Source organism: Harmonia axyridis, chromosome 6 (assembly GCF_914767665.1).
Source record: "Harmonia axyridis chromosome 6, icHarAxyr1.1, whole genome shotgun sequence".
NCBI classification, from domain to species: domain Eukaryota; kingdom Metazoa; phylum Arthropoda; class Insecta; order Coleoptera; family Coccinellidae; genus Harmonia; species Harmonia axyridis.
Window position 1 is genome coordinate 20,654,063 of NC_059506.1, and position 19,734 is coordinate 20,673,796.

Here is a 19,734-nt window from a genome sequence, read left to right on the forward strand (position 1 = left end):
AGAACTGTCACCATAGAAACCAATTGATAGTTACTATCGTAATAGTTATTTTCACCTTAAGTTACATAGGATGCGGCAGAGCCGATTGACGAGTTTTGACAGGTTATTGCTTGGGATGTAGTGGGGACAGGTAGGTGCGGAAGGGGTCTTTTTGTTCCTTAGAGTCGGTTGTTTTTAGTCAGCACCATGATTTGGACCGGAGTGCATCGAGGCTTTGCTATTCGCACGTTTTACGAAACCATTCTGTGAACGCGACCCAGCGGTCATTTCGGCATTCCTGCCAACGTTTCACTCCCCTCTGCAAACACAGTCAACACTTAAGCTCATCAACTCGAGAAAATAGGAAGTACACGACGAGGACATGGACGACCGAGAACGGTAAGAACACCGGAAAATGTGCAGGCTGTTCGATAGCAATCGAGTATTCACCAAGACGCTCTGCATGAAGGCACTCGATAGCTTTGGGAATGTCAGACCATCTTTGAGAAGGAATTTGCACGAGGATTTATCATTCCTTCCGTATAAAATCATGCTTGTTCTAGAGTTGAGTGTTGCTGATTACGTGAACCGCAAAAATCGTTGTGAGGAAATGATTCAGCTCATCTCCCAGACATGAGGCACATTGTCACCTTTCTGGAACTGTGAATAAGCAAAATGTCTGGTACTGAGCTGCATGAAATCCTCTTCAACTTCATGAAAGACCACTCCATTCAACTGAAGTCACAGTATGGTGTGCTGTGGCATTACATCCTATGGTTTTACCAAGAGGTTTCAGTCTAATTGATTCAATATCCCCTTATGTTATATCCAGTTTCCCGGATGGAGATTTCTATTGCGCAATATTCTCATTGCTTCTAGTAAGCCACGTTTCCTCATAGGTAACTGTAAGGGATGTAGCTAGAGTATAACTAAGGTGACCATTTATTTTTTGACTCAAAATGGAGCAGCGGTTCATTTCAATCAAATCAGTGGCGTATCCAAGTGATTAAGTTTGGTGGGTAGTCGAAGTTTTGTCGGGGAGTAACCAGAATTCAAAATAATCAGACCAAAAAGGGAAGGGGAAGTCTTTGGTTGATTGTTGGTTTATTAAAATTTAGTGAGAAGAATCACATAGGTAGTCAATGAAGGAAAAAAACACGTTAAAAGTTGTTGATTATTTTGATTTTCGGTTTCCGAAAACGGACAATTTTCCATCCCAGATCTCAGTATCGGGACATCGGGACAAGTAATCAAAGAAAAGGGACAATGTGTTCAAAACTGGACGTCTGGACACCTCAAGTGCAAACCCCTAGTATGTTTATTTTAGCTTTCAAGAATTTTTTTCAATCTGCAAAATAATTTCAACGGAAACTATATTCCAGGTGTCCCTTCACAACCCGGCAAGTATCCCTAGGCTGGGGCAAGTTTTCTTTTCTGTAGGGCTAGATCGCCTCACGACTGTTGCTGTTCTACCCACAGTGACCTCAACATCCGACAAAATCAGAGAGTACAGCCCTGAAAAAAGAGGATGCTTCTTCGATCACGAGAGAGAACTTAAATATTTCAAATACTACTCACAGTCAAGTTGTAATATCGAATGCTGGACCAACTATACCATCAATGAATGTGGATGCGTTGCTTTTCATATGCCTCGTGAGTACAGAGATTTAAAGATAGGCTTAATGTGTAATTTGTACCCCCAGAAGCTGAAAGGACACCGATACTACCATATCTAATGTGAAAATTTATGTCCTGAACCGAATTCTACCTAGAGCAATTCCCTTCAAAATAAAGCATAGAACGCGAAATATTAGGAAAAACCTCAAATTTCTATAATAGGGGAGACTGGGAAGGGTTGATACATTTTTTACAAAATTGTTAGTAACAAATTCGTAACATTTACCAATCCATTTATGTCATAGCGAAATTTAAGGACTTCGCTCAAACGTTTAGCAATATTTAATAACTGAAAATGGAAAATTTAACTTCGATTAGGAGTTCTTGAAATTGTCGGTGCAAAGTGTCTCAAACCTCCCTAATACATGGAAGGCTTGATACAATAAGAAATAAAGTACAAGAAATAATAAGAAATCAATATTTTTTTTTATAACACTACCTAATTCCTACATAAACATAAACATTTTATTTTACTACTGATACTTGTACAGGCTGAAATGGCTGAATGGCACTCCATTTTCTGATGAAGATGACGATCCAGCTTGCATCTACTGCAATTCATTATTTTCGGCGTTCATCAGAAAATGGATCTTTTTCATTTTCGTCCTCAGGATCCAAGTCATCAAATACCTTTTTTTGTTTTTGCATTTCTGTTCAAAACTTTTCTTTTGAGGTGAGATTTACTGTATCAAACCTCCCTAGAAGACAAATTTAGAAAATATAGGACGTGAACATATTATGATATTCGATTGAAGATCTGTACTACTGGCGTCTATGTTCTAAATGAAATTCGCATCGAAATAAAGTAATGAATTTCATGAGTTTTCGTTGATAAAGAGATAAAGCCTTACGTTTGTTACACAAATTCTCACATCGAATATGTGGAAAACACACTTTAAACTTAAAAACTCTTGTTCGTGACGCGATCGTTGCCAGATTTCAACAGACACTATTTCCACACTCATAGAGGTACTGCACGTGATTACGTCTTCTTTGAAGAACCGAGGCGGGAAATTTGAACGTGTATCAAACCTCCCCTTGTATCAAGCCCCACAGTTTCCCCTACTGCTAATGGTTCCATCTAATATCAACTTTATTTCACGCTCTTAATTTTTTTACATGTCAAAATTTATATATATATATATATATATATATAATCTTTATCCCATTATCAAAAATTATTATATGAACATTCAAAAATATATGATTCGAGATAAATATTACGAAACAATCACAATTCATTAAATTTTAGGAGGGTCAATGAGAGCGAAAGCACTGTTAACCAGTCGGGCTGTAGTTTTAATGAACTTCACTACCATCCTAGTTGCTATATCCAATACTTCTTTCAATTTTAAGAAAAGTATCAAAGTATTGTAGCTTTTTCCCATGAGCAGCTTCACAAAATTGACCTAACTTACAAACATCGTCTGGGTTCCTTTTCTTTCGGTCAATCAAGGATTTTGAAAAAACCCGTTGTGAATGATATAACTTTTTTGATCCAACTCGTTCAGTAGGAAAGGTAGTTCATCAAAAAGTTTAACTGTCATATTGTGTTGCCCACTTTGGGATTATGTGAATCTTCAGTAGTAATTTCTGATTAGCATGCTAGAGTCAGACAATTGAGAAGGTTACTAGTGATTGTCCAGCCTCAGTGTCATGCTCAATATGTAATGATACTCGTAGAATATTGTTAAACATCGAAGCATCTTTGCAGTCATCGAGATAATTGACACCAGACAAAATCATAGCTGCTCCTCTTTGTAATGCAAAAACCCAGTTGAAATGAAATGTTGCAATATACGAAGATTCAACAGAAATTCGGTAAGAGGATTGCATTTTCCGAAACCAGAATTATTTCGTTTGATTCGAAATTAATATGTCAGTTTCTGAATTCAAAATTGTGAAAATTCATAATTCTTCTCATGTAGGTACCTAGAACTAATCTACTTTTTTTTTTTTGAGCTAGATTATGTTTGAGTGGATGGGTGAACGTAAAATAGATGCCCAATAAAATTAATTTGCAATTATTTTCAGGAGATAATAACACAAAAGATTGTACTCCGAGACAAGGTTCATGTATAGAGGAAGCAAGAAGTAAGTACAACACTTTTGTTGCGCTTAGTTTCTAGGAAAATATCATTTGGCGTTATTTCTTATTTTGTGTCTCAATTATTCCAAAAGATTTTATTCGACTCGCTGATAATGAACAATTCGAGATCAAAATTTTACAACCGTCGTGTAAACCGATCCTCCTTGGAGTAATATGCTAGAGACTAGTGCATTGATTTCGATATCATTCGATACAAATTGAGATATTAAATAAAAACCTAGGCTAGAAGAAATACTCACTCAGGGTATCAACATTGAAAGCTAGTATTGAATGATTCTATTTTTAAAATCAATCAATTTGAAATGAAATTATGTATGCTAATCAACGATTGAATTTCTTTGAAAATCTTGATTGATATATTTTTTTATCAAATTTTCTACCTCAACCTGAACAAATGAATTTCGATTTCGAAGGCATGTTAGAAAGATCATTATATGTGATTTTGGCTTTGATTTTTCCTTTAATATTTCAGTTGGTTATACCGAAGATATACTAAGGCAACGATTAAATAAACAGAATCCGGCAAATGCAAGAGTCGATTGTAATTGTATGCCTCTATGTGCAGAAATAACCTACAATGGTGAAATATCTTCAGTAGATTGGAATTTCAATGACAATGATGATGTACAATTCGATGATGATAGACAGGAAATGTCAAGGTAAATTAATGTGGCGTATTTCGACCAAACAAATGAAAATTTTAAAATGATGCCATAGATTGGTGAATTCTCAATCAATACACTGATCAACAATTGCTAGGGATCACTTATGAACTTCTCTTCATTTGTATTTTTTTCAAGTTATCTCGTGAATATCTGTACATTATATGTTCTCTAAGGAAAAAGTAAGATGTTTTGAGTTGATTATATCAAAGTCTTCCTCACTTCATCAGCTCTTGTTCACAAAATCGATCATTATCTGTAGGCTGTTACAGGTGGAGTGAAAAGCAATGTGGTATTTGTTATTAAATCTGTTTTTTTCTCTCGTTCAAACACATAAGGTGACAATAATTGAAGAAATGAGAACAATATCAGCTTATCAGTCATGCCGAGAAGACGTTTGGCTCCTGTGCAACTGGACCAAATCATACGGTGGATACAGGAAGGTTTGTCCCGGTGGTTGAATGTTTCGCAAAGTGTCGTGAGTCGGGCTTGGAATAGGTTCATCCAAAACGACTCAGTAGCTTATGTTCATAGGGGAAGTCGGCAGCGCAGTACAACAGCTGCCCAAGATCGTCTTTTGATCCTCAATGCTAGGAGAAATCCCACTTACCCGGCGTCGCGGCTCAATAGATCACTGAGAGTTGCAACAGGAGTTCTAATTTCGAACCAGACTGTAAGACGACGACTACATGTTCGTGGTTTGAGAGCACGTAGGAGGGTACAACATCCCCGTTTGAATAGGGAACACCGGGTTCATCGACGGCAATGGGCTGAGGAGCACCGCAATTGGACACTTGAACATTGGAGCCGATGTTTATTTACGGATGAGTCTAGATTTCGTTTGGTCAACTCCGATGGACGTATTCTTGCTTGGAGGGAAAGAGGTCGAAGGTATGCAGAACAGTTTATGGTACCCACAACAGCTTTTGGCGAAGGTTCTATATGTGTATGGGAAGGCATTTGTTTGAACCAACGCACAGAGTTGTTTGTTCTGCAGAACACCACCATGACCAGCCAGAGATATCACGATATGATTATTGAACCCATAATTGTTCTGTTTGCTGCTGCCGTGGGCGAGAATTTCATTTTAATTGACGATAATGCCCGTCCACACCGTAGTCTTCTGGTTAATGAAGCGCTAGAAACTCATGCTTTTGATAGGATGGACTGGCCAGCTCGCTCTCCAGACATGAATTGCATCGAACATGTCTGGTCTATTGTCAACCTTAGAACAACCAATCAATAACCTGGAGGACCTTTCTAATGCTTTACGGGATATTTGGACGAATTTGCCCCAAAATTTTATAAATCGTTTGGTCGAAAGTATGCCTCGTAGGGTAGAATGCTTGAGACGAGCTCGTGGGGGACCAACTAGGTACTAGCTTAACCGAAACTTCAGCCTTCTTGTGGTTTCATCATAAAATTTTTATGTTATTCAAACACAGAATTTTGAGTGTTCTCAATAAGGTCTTTTTTTCTCTCCAACTTTCCATTTTTTCATTCTCTTCTCAAGTGAACCATATTATCAACTGAAAATACTCTGATATCTGACTAAATTTATAATCTTAGAGCGAATATTTCAGAAATAAATTTAGAACAAGTGAGTGATCCCTATCAATTGTTGAGCAGTGTATATTCACTCATACTTTTACCATAGTTTGATATCAATCTCAAATCACATAAGCACTCATTGTAATCCAACCTTTTGTATTCCACAGATATCGAGCTTCAGCCATAAAAATTTTCTACAAAAACAGATACTTCTTACCAACCGAAAGAGATGAACTTTATGGAACTTCTGAAATGATTTCAAATATCGGTGGAGCTCTTGGACTTTTTACAGGTTTCACCTTAGTTACATTAGCTGAAATAATATATTATTTGTCCATAAAACTGATTGATAATTACAGGAGACATCATCATTGGGCAGGACCTAGGGTACAAGTTGCTTCATAGGGTGAAGCCAACATGTTTCTTCAATTATTTTCATACATATCTGCTACATCAACTTGAATTTCATTCTTAAACTGATAAACCAATAAAAAAATGAGATTTAAATGTCGTTCGAGTTTAATTTTTTCCTCTGCACTGAACAAAATTTGGTGATTTTATTATCATATCATTTAATATCATTCTTCAATTTATCAGGAAAAATCAATCCAAACATTAATAGTCCAATCATCTTTGATATACCCAGCTATAGACTTGTTCAAACTTGTATTTTGAAATCTTTAAAAAAGTTGTCTTAAATCCTACATATGGTAGGGTGTACAGTGCATCCCATTTTGGGTGAGACAGCCAGGTTTCTCGCTTGTTATTCAAGATAGAGCCTTGCGGTTTTCACGTTCCTGTCCTACTTTTTCGTGAAACTCAAGTTGGTCTAATCAGATTCTGTATAACTTTTTCCGTTCAAAAGATACAGGGTGATTTTGGAAATTGATACTTTTCAGACCCCTCCTTTATCTCCGAAGTTAGTAGAGATAATGCTGAGGTGAAAACTACATCTGAAGCAGAATTCTGCGTAGAATCCGGTGGCGTACTCAATTTTTTTTTTCGGGGTATGGTTTTGAAGATTCAACACAAACCTATATTTTTTATAATGGAACACCCTGTATATTATTACCTCGTTGAATTCGTTATTTTTTTCCCTTCAAAATGATGTATGATATTATGTAGGTAGGATGTTCAAAAATGTTAAAAAAAACACTAAAACATCAAATAATGATGATTTTTTTTAATGCGCCATGAATTTCCTATGTTTCAATAAGAGGATTATTACTTTTGATTTTTAAAAGTAGTAGGTCATTGATGATACAAACATCCTTGTTGTTATTATGGCTAATCTGCATTTAATAATAATAATAATGTTTATTTCCAGAGACAAAGGTACATTGGGAGCATTGTTTTATCAAGTAGGCATTAGAGGGAAAAAATCAATCTGATCTAGCTGTCATCGCTATATATTATTGTTATTATTATTGATTCTTCTTTTATATGGGAAATCCATTGCCCATTAACAAAAAATCGTCATTATTTGATGTTTTAGTTTTTTTTTTACATTTTTGAACATCCTACCTACAAAGTATCATACATCATTTTGAAGGGAAAAAAATAACGAATTCAACGAAATAATGATATACATGGTGTTCCATTGAAAAAAAATATAGGTTTGTGTTGAATCTTCAAAACCATACCCCGAAAAAAAATTTTGAGTACGCCACTGGATTCTACGCAGAATTCTGATTCAGACGTAGTTTTTACCTCAGCATTATTTCTAATAACTTCGGAGATAAAGGAGGGGTCCGAAAAGTATCAATTTCCAAAATCACCCTGTATCTCTTGAACGGAAACAGTTATGCAAAATCTGATTAGACCAACTTGAGTTTCAAGAAAAAGTAGGACAGGAACGTGAAAACCGCAAGGCTCTATCTTAAATAACAAGCGAGAAACCTGGCTGTCTCACCCAAAATGGGATGCAGTGTACATTTGAAAAACCGATATGTTTTAAATGTTGCTGTTTGTCATAAATTTTGTGATTTTTTATTTCTTTTTCCAGAATAAAGTGAAATTTGGTTTCTGAACAGTTTTTCAAATATGGGAAATATTGCTCTATGGGACCCGGTATTAGTACGAATGGTATAAAAGTAAAAGGTGACAAAATAATTTTTTTTTGAAATTTTTTGCGAATATTTCACTTCCTACGGGGTTTTCGCTATTTTTGTTCTCATCAATATTGTAGACGATTAAATACTCTGAAACTCTGAAACAGTTTCTGCATATTCGAAATTCACTTCTAGTGTATCTTATCCAATCCATATCCAAATCTTTCCAATGTTTCCATAGTTTATCGATGTAGATGGCTGCTCGTCCATATCCATTTTACCAAATTCTTATCTCAGTTAGGAATTAGTTCTTCCAGAATTATGTGTTAGGTCCTTTATAAACCGATCTTCAACAGAACGTCAAACCGTGAATTTTTCGATAGCGTATGAACCAATTCAGAAAAATAGGTATGAGACGAAGAAAAACACATTCAAATGATGTATCACACGAATATTATTGCGTGAGAGGTATGACTTATCATAAATTCAATTCTAATTGTTTCTATTATTTCATCAAAATAAAAATTTCTGATGAATACTCTAGAGATTATTCGACGTACATATTATAAAAATTAATATTAACCTTTTTCCTTTTTGTTGTCGAGGAAACACTTGACTTAATTCGATATTCTGCTTGAACTTCCTCAGATTTTGGTGAACCTTTTATTTTGAAATAAGCATCAAGCTCGAAATTGTAATCATACAACTATTAAAATTTTCAAATCGGCCATACCTGTTGTCACTGAAATGTTACATTTCATTTGATATTCCGATTGAATGTTTTATGGATCTAAACACGACGATTAGATCTGTTTGGAGAAAGAGAGCTCGAAACATAGAGGAGGTAGCTGCTGATAGCAAGGAGATGAAGATTCGTAAATGAAATTTATACCAAAATTATTGAACCTCGTAGAGACACAAAATAGCGTGTTGTTTGAGAGCTTCACGCACTCGTTTCTGACTCACAGTTTTCGTTGGAACACTCTGTATTCATAGTTTATAATACCTTATTTTATTATGGCCAACTCTTTCGTCATATAAATTTATGAATATTCATAGGTGTCTCTAGAATTACTTTTTGCATGATATACACAGCAAATCAATTGAATGAAAAGTGAAATATAAAACTACTCTATTAATGTGAACAAATAATGATACTGAATAATGAAATAACTTACATCTCTTGCAATAAAAACTCATTTACATTTTCCGTCACCTGTTGAAGATAAATGAAACTCAACATCGATGAACAAATATCATTTTTAAGTCGTCTAAAATACCCTGATAAAAAACCCTATCAATTTTTTATCGTCCAAAATAGAAACCACAGGAAATTATATTTGATTCGAAGTAAGTTCTAATTGATATCGTTTCATACTAGGTGAAATACTGTTAAAGTGAAAAAATATTGTTATGGAGGTAAAGACTAAATATCAATCCAATAATGAAGATGAGAAATATATTCAGAGGAAAAAAAATTGTACTAATAATATTGGCAGATATCTTAAACAATTTTGTGAATTCACCAGTATACAAGGACCTGCATATATTGTTAAGAATGTGTCGACTTTGGAAAGGTGAATTGTTTATTTTTGTAGTTCTTTCGATGAGCAATTGTGAGCGATCAATAATCGGAGAAGAAATTTTAATTTTTTTAGAGGAATTTTAGGTACTAATCGAATACTCGTTATTTTTCACAACGGAAACTATATTTAAAATCTTTAGTGGTACATAATGTCAATATCACCATGATGAATGACTCTTAGAGAGACACTTAGTCATCTGTCAATTTCCACAATGTACATCAGTACAAATTGATAAAATTCAGTCGAATCGATAGTTCAACATTCAAATTTGAAAGGTGTTTTCACCACAAGCTTCACGTATATCTAGGAGAGACGTTGCAATTATTCATTACTTAATAGGCAATTTCTGCTTAACAGGGATTACCACCACGTGGCTTTCTGCGTATCAGTCAAAATTTGTTACCCATTCATTTCCCCTCTGGAGGTCCAGCGATGACCAAACTTTGTACGGTGTACGAAGTTGTACATTCACTTTATTTTCTTTCTCTTTACAAAGCATATAATTAGGGAACAGCACAGTCCGGTCAATTATTTTGTTCGGATAAATGAAGTTTGACCTCTTTTGTAATGATTTTTTTGAGTTTTCTTTAACGAATATTTTGAAAATACTTCAGTGCTTCCTACTGCTTATGCGAAAAACGAAAATTTTTCAAATATTTTTTTATTCTCAAAAAGAAAATTTTGTCATTCTACATGAGAAAACTCGATAAGATTCTGTGGTTGTGAGAAAAAAAAATCTATATTTTCATTTTGAACTGAGCAATCACGTGTTGGTATTGTCTCTCAACTAATGAAGGCAACACCTAAATAGATTTCTGTTCAAAGTGGAAAAAAATGTTGAAGAGTAATTCTTCTTACTCATTTTCTCACTATGGTGATTCGAGTAGCAGATGAGAACCTTTTCAATAGTTTTCTCTTCATTGAAATTAGGTATTTGAAAAGTAATTGCTTCATCAATGAATTGAATTGAATTTGAACTGAAACAATTCATAATACGTTTCATGAATAATTACGCAGTAGCTAGAAACTAGAGAAATAATTGTTAAACAAGAGTTTTGGGGCATTTTTGAAGAAAGATTAGAAAGAGGAACATGATTAAATATTGAATGGCGTTTGTTCCTATGAATTTCAAAATTGATAATGTTTCTCATGAATTCAAAAAGAAATTTTTTCTCCGATTGACAGCAAATATTGATATGGCAGACACATATTTATCAACAAACTATTACTTTTCCTCTCTAGGCACCAAATTATTTTTTTTCAATCGGAATGAAACATTCAACATATTCGACAATCAATATTTGTTACTACCTCCGTTATTTCTGGAGGAGTAAGTACTTCTGAGTCCATAATATAAAAATATCCGATATTTTTCCAAAAAACTATCAGATATTTGATGAATTGTCAAACTATAATTATTATGGACATACATTTCCATAGCAACCAACCATTCCAACAATTGCGATTTCTGTCAAATTTCGTTCTGATTGATCACTACAGAAAAAATTAAAAGATTGTGGGAATTGCAATAATGCGCACATACAATATCCTAAGTATATAATTATATTTGTTTGTGTTAGAATATTATGTTTGATTCGTTATTATTATATTTTTTATACTGTAGGTATTTCTGATGCAAATAAATTTTATTATTATTACTAGCTGACCCGGCGAACTTTGTACCGCCCTATAATCAAGAAATATCTGTTACCTTTTTATCTGAATTAAGTTAATTTCTTTATTAAGTATTACTGTTGGAATATTAATAAATCAAAATTATTCGAAAAACAAAGTGTTTATTATTCTTATGCTTTATGATGCACAATATTCTTAGTTTTATTTTCTGGCGCGTATATAAATAGTGTTGTTGGTATTCCGACACTGAAACAGGCGACATACAGGGTGGCCATTTGAAAACGAAACAGACGAGATTACATACGAAATAAAGTTTTTCGATAGAAATGCTCGGACAGGTCGATTTCTGTTTCGAGGGGGACAACTTAAGATGTAGGTTACGGACGCACAGCGCTTCAACCCTTGCTGCTACAACCCCCACCCCCAATTTTTGAATAGGGAAGATGGGGTGAGTGATACCTCAATTTAAAGGTATTTTTATACCACAGTCATAGTTGTTTTGGAACTCAAAATGTCGATTTTTCACAAAACACTACAAGTGCCATGAAAACACCACTTCATTTTCAAATACTTAGTTAAGAATATTTCGAGAACTAATGCATAAAATGACAAAACAATTACTGTGCTGAAATCAGTATAGAAATACCTTTCAAATGAGGTATCACTCACCCCATCTTCCCTATTCAAAATTTGGGGGTTAGGGTTGTAGTAGCAAGGGTTGAAGCGCTATGCGTCCGTAACCTACATCTTAAGTTGTCCCCCTCGAAACAGAAATCGACCTGTCCGAGCATTTCTATCGAAAAACTTTATTTCGTCTGTAATCTCGTCTGTTTCGTTTTCAAATGGCCACCTTGTATAACTGGCCATGTGAAAAACATGAATTTTCAAGATTTCATTTTCAAACTTAAATGCCTTGCAATATTGAAAAACAACGTTCATTGGTCCAATAGCAACGATATGCAGTGTACTGTAGTCAATTTCTTTGTAATAATTAAATGCAGGGGTTAAACGCAACACTTCTATTTTGTTGGTTCCGGTTCCATCGATTCCGTTCAACTTCATTCCGCGTTTCACGTTGCTCATCAGTTTGACTTGCTCTTGTATTTCTTTGACTTTCAGCATTACGGGTTCTGCGACTTGAGTTTGTACGTCTAATTGCCGGTATTTTCAGAAACAAAAATTCAACTGAAAATAAAAAAAAACTATAGTACCTATTCTTTTGTAAAAGAATGAAAATGGTCTATCAACTTTCCAACACTATATTAATTTGACTAACCTTGTTGAACAAACACTTCTGAAAAAAACACACTACAAATTATCCTGTAAAAACCAATGTGAAGAATACACTAAGAAATGGTAAATGAATTATGTAGGTATCTTGTTATTATAACTCCGACCACAGACCAACTCCGACCGATATTCATTCATTCTTTCTCGCTTGTTGGGCTCAACATCTGGTTATGTACCCAGTCACAAATTTGTTGGGTTTCTCCTAATTTTCCCACATGTATTACATATAATTCACACTCGCATTCATCCTTATGTCAACATACAATTTTTATTTCTTCTCAAAGACTTGAACAACCACTAAACATCCATGCGCAACCACAGATCAACTCTGACCGATATTCATTCATTCATCTTTCTCGCTTGTTAGGCTCAACCTTTGATTATGTACACATTCACAAATTTGTTGGATTTCTCCTAATTTTCTCACATGTATTACATATAATTCACACTCGCATTCATCCATATGTCAACATACAATTTTTATTTTTTCTCAAAGACTTGAACAATCACTAAACATCCATGCCCTACTACAGACCAATTCCGACCGATATTCATTCATCTTTCTCGCTTGTTGGGCTCAACCTTTGGTTATGTGTACCCAGTCACAAATTTGTTGGATTTCTCCTAATTTTTCCACATGTATTACATATAATTCATACTCGCAATCATCCTTATGTCAACATACAAATTTTATTTTTTCTCAAAGACTTGAACAACCACTAAAGATCTATGCCCTCACTGAGATTCGAACCCGGACCTTCGGTGCCGAAGTCGAGGTCTCTGCCGACCACGCCACGGAGGCGGCTCTGACCGATGTAGTTGCAAAGAGCATATAAACATTATAAACTACGTTTCTTTGTTTCAATGTTTACTATGTGAATTATGCAACTTTCGTATTTTTTTCTTACATAAGAACCTTCTCCTAATAATAACAAATACAACAAAAAAAGAATTAGTGAAATCGGTCCAGCCATTCACGCGTGATGCCGTGACCAAGGAAAAAAGGGATTCATTTATATATAATTATGTTTTTCGTTGAGAAAACCACGTTTTTAAAAACGAATTTATTTACAAGGAAATATGGAAATGAACAATAGGATGAATCTAAGATGATTCTAAAGCTGATTATCTATCTGACTGACTGACTATCTATCTGACTGACTGACAATAACATATTGTCTCCTATTTATAACATTATACTTTCTTATCTTAATTGGCGCCACGTGTCGAACCACCTGCATTATGCTGGTGTAAGCAAAATGCAGCACACTGATATGTGAATCTAAATGAACAATACAATATTACGTCAATTGATCAGAACGGGATGGAATCCTGTAATTCCTCCCCACCTAAGTTAAAGTTATCACCTTTAATAGGTGTGACTTTAGCAAGTCTATTATTTTTCAAATATTAAAAAATAAGAAAAAATATCAAAATCAATATTATTATAAACATAAGAATAAAAATTAATGAATATCCTGGTTGGATGTGCCATTCTTCTAGGTCTTCCAACTGGATGTCAGGGATGTCTTCTTTCTTGAAGTTCGAACTGGGCTGGTTCTTCATTGGATGAGCCATCTTGGGCAGGACAATGTATTTTTCTTCCATAATCGTAGAAATGGGAAAAATTTCCTTTTGTGTGTTTCCTACAACACATCTTGAACGAAGAATTGCCATTGGGGGTATGAAATAATGTTTTGTTTGCTGTGGGCATTTCTCTTGGACTTTTTCATTTTTGATTGAGAGGATATTTCCATCTTCTAGAAGTTTCAAGTTAGCTTGTGGGACTGATACAATTCTTGAACAATTTTCTTTGTGATTTTTCAATAAATTTCTGATGCATTCTGGAGGTTTGGATAGTAGATCTTGATCGCATAGGAAGTCTTCTTCCACTGGATGACATTGAGTCGTACTCCATAGTAATTCTTCTTCTTGTGAGAGCATGTAGGAGTCGGTTAAGGAAAGGGATTCATTATTTTGGGAAAGAAAGTAAAACTTGTATAATTCGTATCCCTTTTCATAAATGGTTGGAATAGATATAAGAAATAGTAGAATTTTATTTTTGAAAATTACCTTAGTATGGCATAATTGATAATAGTCTTTTATATGATGTAAGGGAATGATACTTGAATTTTTGATTACTTCTGAGAACTTTGAATAGGGTAAAATGGATTCATGCAACAAATGTAACCTAGCAAAACTAATTGCAGTTTGAATTTCATCCAAAGTATTTTTAATGTCTTTGAGTTCAAAAGTCATAAGATGCATTTGCTGAACTTCTTCGAGTGCTGGTACAATTTTTAATAATTCAAGATTATCATGCATTTTCTGAAATTTATCAATATATTTGTTTTTCAAGTCATTAACTACAGTAGCGATCTTCTTTTTATTCCTTATGAGGGTTTCCTCATTTTTCTTTATACTATTAAAATAATTTCTGTATAATTCTTCATCGTCAGAATCTAAGGTTCCAAAGAGTATTTTTGAGATTTTGCCTCCTAAATTAATCAATCCTCTCTTAGTCCGTATTTTTTCATTAACTATTTCTTCGAACGATTCAATATTTATTTTATTAGACTCTTGCAAATATCTATAGTTTGCAGTCTGCGAAAAACCTAATGGTTCCTTCTTAAATTTATCTATTTCTTTCTGATATGCCAAAATTACATTTTCTATTTTATTTAAATCAATATGATAAATTAGTTGTAAATTCTTTTTTGTTATGTAAGCTTTTCCTAATTGAATGGGCAATACATTATTTTCAATTGGAATAATTTCTAGTGAATTAATTATCTTCGTTACTTTTATCATTAAAATTATAATTATCAATGTAAATGAATGGTGATCCATGTTGAATCTGAAAATAAAATTTGAAAGTTACTTCTTTCGTTGCTTCATAATTTTCTTATGATAAATATGTTTATTCTTATTATCTTGTATACGATGTGAATCAATTTCTTTCGCATCTATCTTTTTGAATGCAGGATCAAGTTTTCTTGTAATTGGAGCTTTAATATAAGTTGGGTTTTTATTAAGAGGGTGATCTTCTTTCGCACGTCTCTTATAATTCGTTTTTTCTAAGCGGATTAACTGTTTATCTCGCTGTTTTTCTATTTGATTTGTGATGTCATTCAAATTTTCAATATAATTTTCTACATAATTTTGAACTTGTTCATTATGCGTACGTTCAATGGGTAATGAGTAATTTAAGTCTGCCTTAATAATTTGCATGGGAGTCATTTCTAAACTTGAGTGATTTGAATTATTATAACTTAATAAAGCTTGAGCTAATTTACTTTGAAAAGTCAAATTTTTATTTCCAATTGTTCTATGAGAGTAGAATGAAATCTTTCAACTAACGCATTTGAATTTGGGTTATAATTCGTGATATAATGTATTTCGATTTTATGGACTTTGCAAAAATCTTGTATTACATTATTTTTAAATTCGATCCCATTATCACAAGTAATTTTGTTAGGGATTCCATAATGACTAAAATAAATTAATAATTTGTCCATAATTTCTGATCCTGTCTTTTGTAACAAAGGATAGCATTGTCCAAATCTGGAAAAAGAATCTATCACGCTTAAACAATTTGTTTGATTAAATTTAATCGTGTCACAGTAGACATGAGTAAAAGGTTTGGTACCGACGGGATTGGGTTTAAATTGCAGTTGAACTGGAGTTCTTTCATATTTAGATTTTTGACAAATTTCACATGTATTTATATAATTCTGAATATCTTTATTCATATTCGGCCAATAATACTTTCTTTTCAAACTTAATAAATTTTCGCGTAATCCACGATGTGAAGTTTTGGTTTCATGGAATTGTTTCATTCTAAGGAGTTGTTCCTCCTTGTCTTCGACATCTTCTACTAATGTTCTCGATATTTTCAAATCAAGGCTCTTATAATCGAATTTCTCTTGCAAAATTCGTATAAGAGGTTTTTCTAATTCTAATGATTTGAAGTATATTGTATAAGGACTTTTTGGACGTAGATATTCTCGAATGAATCTACATAAATCTGTTTCGACAGAATTTACTGATAGGTACAAGAAATCTTAATTTTTCTCCGAACAATTTAATTTTCGTAACATCATAATTCGATGCTTTTTTAAATATGACCTGTAAATTCGCGGAGTTTATACTTCTTTCCGTATAAGGTATTTCAAAGATAGGGTTTTCTATACTACTGTGAATGGTTACATCATCGTGTATAATCACGTTTGAAGTTTCGAAATCAATTATATTTTCATCTTCATTTTCATTGGAATCATCATTTTCGCATTCACCTGCATTTAGTAATTCCAAGCATTCATCAAGTTCTTCGTCAGTAACTTGATTAATTATTGACACTAAGTCATCTTCAATACCATTATTTATTTCTTCGATTTCGTTCAAATCGTTCATTTGCATATTTGATGCTTCGATTTGCTTTATTTCATTACCATTCTTATTTGGTAAATAGAATATAGTAATTTTTATATTCAAATTCAGAAAAATATATTTTATCATATTAAAAATTGTGGACCATTTCAATCGGTCTAATCCGCTACTTATACGTGGTATTGCTAAATATTTTTCATTATTCATTTCACAAATTCCTCTGAGTTCCATTAGAGATTTAAATACTTTTTCGTACGTAGGTTTATCATAATAATTTTCTTTCGTTATTAAATAATAAATATTTCTATTATCTTTTCGAATCTTGGCAACTTGACCTACCATTTTATTTTGCGATTTCAGTTTTTCAATATTTCCGTATTTATTTTTAAAACAGACGGCTATACCTCGACTCATGTGGAAATCTTTAGAAACACAATGCGCTAATGCATAATTTTTAGGGGCTTTAAATAAATTACCTTCTTTCTCTTTTACATTTGGAGAATCCGTTATTTCATTCATTTCATTCAGCTTTATAAAATTTTCAAAATTAATTTCATTTTCTATAACAATTCTGCTTAATGCATCTGCATTACTCATTGAACCTTTTCTGTATCTAATTTCATAGTCAAATTCCTCTAATTTAATTCGCCATCGCATAAGGCGAGAATTTGGTTCTTTTAATGAAAATAACCAAGTTAATGGTTTATGATCCGTATAAATTATAAATTTTCTTCCGTACAAATAGGGTCTAAAAAATTTGCAACTGAATAAAATAGCCAAAAGCTCCTTTTCTATGGTGCTATATTTTATTTCCGATTGGCTGAGAGTACGACTAGCATACGCTACAGGTAAATCACCTGGCGGAGTACCTTGAGAAAGGACTGAACCGATTGCATATCCGGATGCATCTGTCGTAAGCACGAGAGGTTTATTAAAATCAGGATAACATAGGATTGGATGGTTTAAAAGGTTACGTTTCAGAACCTGAAAAGCTTCTACATATTTTATATCATCAATATCAATTTTCGCTTCTTTTTTTAAACACGCAGTTAAAGGTTTTGCTATCTTTGCAAAATTTGGAATGAATTTTCTATAATATCCTACTAAACCAAGGAAAGATTTGATTTCTTTCGGTGTTTTAGGAATTGGAAATTTAGTTACTGCTTCTAATTTTTTTGGATTAGGTTTTATTCCTTCTGGAGTTATAATGTGACCTAAAAATTCGATTTCTGTTTTGAAGAAATGACATTTATCTAATTGAATTTTCATATCATCTTTCATAAGTGTTTCCAATATAGTATGAATATCAGCCAAATGCTGTTCTACTGTTTCTGAAAAAATAATAATGTCATCCATATAAATATGACAAATTTTTCCTATATAATCTTTCAAAATATTATTCATCAATCGCTGAAATGTAGCTGGCGCGTTTTTTAAACCAAATGGCATTCTTAAAAATTCGTAATGTCCATTATCTACAGTAAAAGCCGTTTTTTCTATTTATTCTTCGTCCATTTCGATTTGATGAAAGCCTGAGGCAAGGTCAAGTGTCGTAAAATACTTTTTATTTCCTAATTTATCTAGGATACTATCAATTTGGGGTAAAGGATATTTATCATCAATTGTTTTATCATTCAGTTTTCTATAATCGATGGCCATTCGCCATTTTACTTTTCCTGATAAGTCCTCTTTCTTTGGGACTATAACTACTGGGAAAGACCAGGGGGAAATACTTGGTCGAATAATATTTTTATCTAATAAATCTTTTATTTGTTTTTTGACTTCTTCCCTGTGTACTTCGGGATATCTATAAATTTTGCAATGAACCGGAACATCATCGATTGTTCGAATCTTATGTTTGATTCTACTAGAAAAAGATAAAGGTTGATTGGGTAATTGTAATACATTTTCGTTTGTTTGTAAAATTTTCATAAGTTGATTACTTATTTTTGATTCTAAATGAGAAAGATCCACTGGGATTTTCGTTGGATTTTGACATACTTGTTGGTATTTGAAAGGAATGTTGCAAAATTCATTTTCTAAAATTTGATCTTGAAAGTTCAAATTGATTCCATACTTGTTCAAAAAATCTGCTCCTATTAAGCCATCATAATTTCTATGAAATTTATAAAGTACAAATGGATGAGTATCTTCTACGTTAAATTCAGAAAATAAAGGCAATAAGACTTTTTCATTTGAAGTGTTTTGTCTCATACACGCGGTTAAAGTGTTTTTTTCTTGATAAATATTATTTGGGCAATTATTATACGCAAATTTGGGGTCTATTAAACAAACTGAACATCCATTGTCAATCAAAAGTTTACATTTAGGATAATTGAATTCGATATAGGGAAGTTGATTTGAATGATCAATACTATTATTTAAGTCGATTCGTTTCCCGAGGCTAGTTCGCAAAAATTTCGTTCCTCAAAATTTTTTGAAGTCGAAGCGTCGCCAATTACGAATTTCGTGGGAAATTGTTTTGATTTATTTGAATTCGAGGTTTTCCAACGACCTCTATCATTTTGTTCATAATAATTCTTTTTATTCTGACTCGAATCTAATTGGGTTAATTCCTCAAATGTATAATTGGGGGTTTGTTCATTGGAATAAAATTTCTTATTTGGATTTGTTGGGAATTGCGTCGAATAATTTGGACGTTTTTGTGCAAAGTTTCTAGTTTGGACTGACATTTTTCTGGTGGTGTATTAATTCGTTGGTTGGGATTTGGTTTAAAAACATTTTGATTATTATATCGTTCCGTCTTTGGATATCCGAACACTTGTTTGTTTGTAGGATAATAA

At 33.2% G+C, this 19,734-nt stretch overlaps 1 protein-coding gene across 1 annotated transcript in view; it reads left to right on the forward strand.

The window, feature by feature from the left end:
- Positions 1-19,734, forward strand: part of LOC123683116 — a 43,726-nt gene that overhangs the window by 3,212 nt on the left and 20,780 nt on the right. The window contains exons 6-10 of the mRNA XM_045622015.1: positions 1,362-1,632; positions 3,691-3,750; positions 4,239-4,425; positions 6,147-6,375; positions 9,435-9,607. Of these exons, the coding sequence (XP_045477971.1) occupies positions 1,362-1,632; positions 3,691-3,750; positions 4,239-4,425; positions 6,147-6,375; positions 9,435-9,607 (920 nt within the window). The remainder of the gene's footprint in view (positions 1-1,361; positions 1,633-3,690; positions 3,751-4,238; positions 4,426-6,146; positions 6,376-9,434; positions 9,608-19,734) is intronic.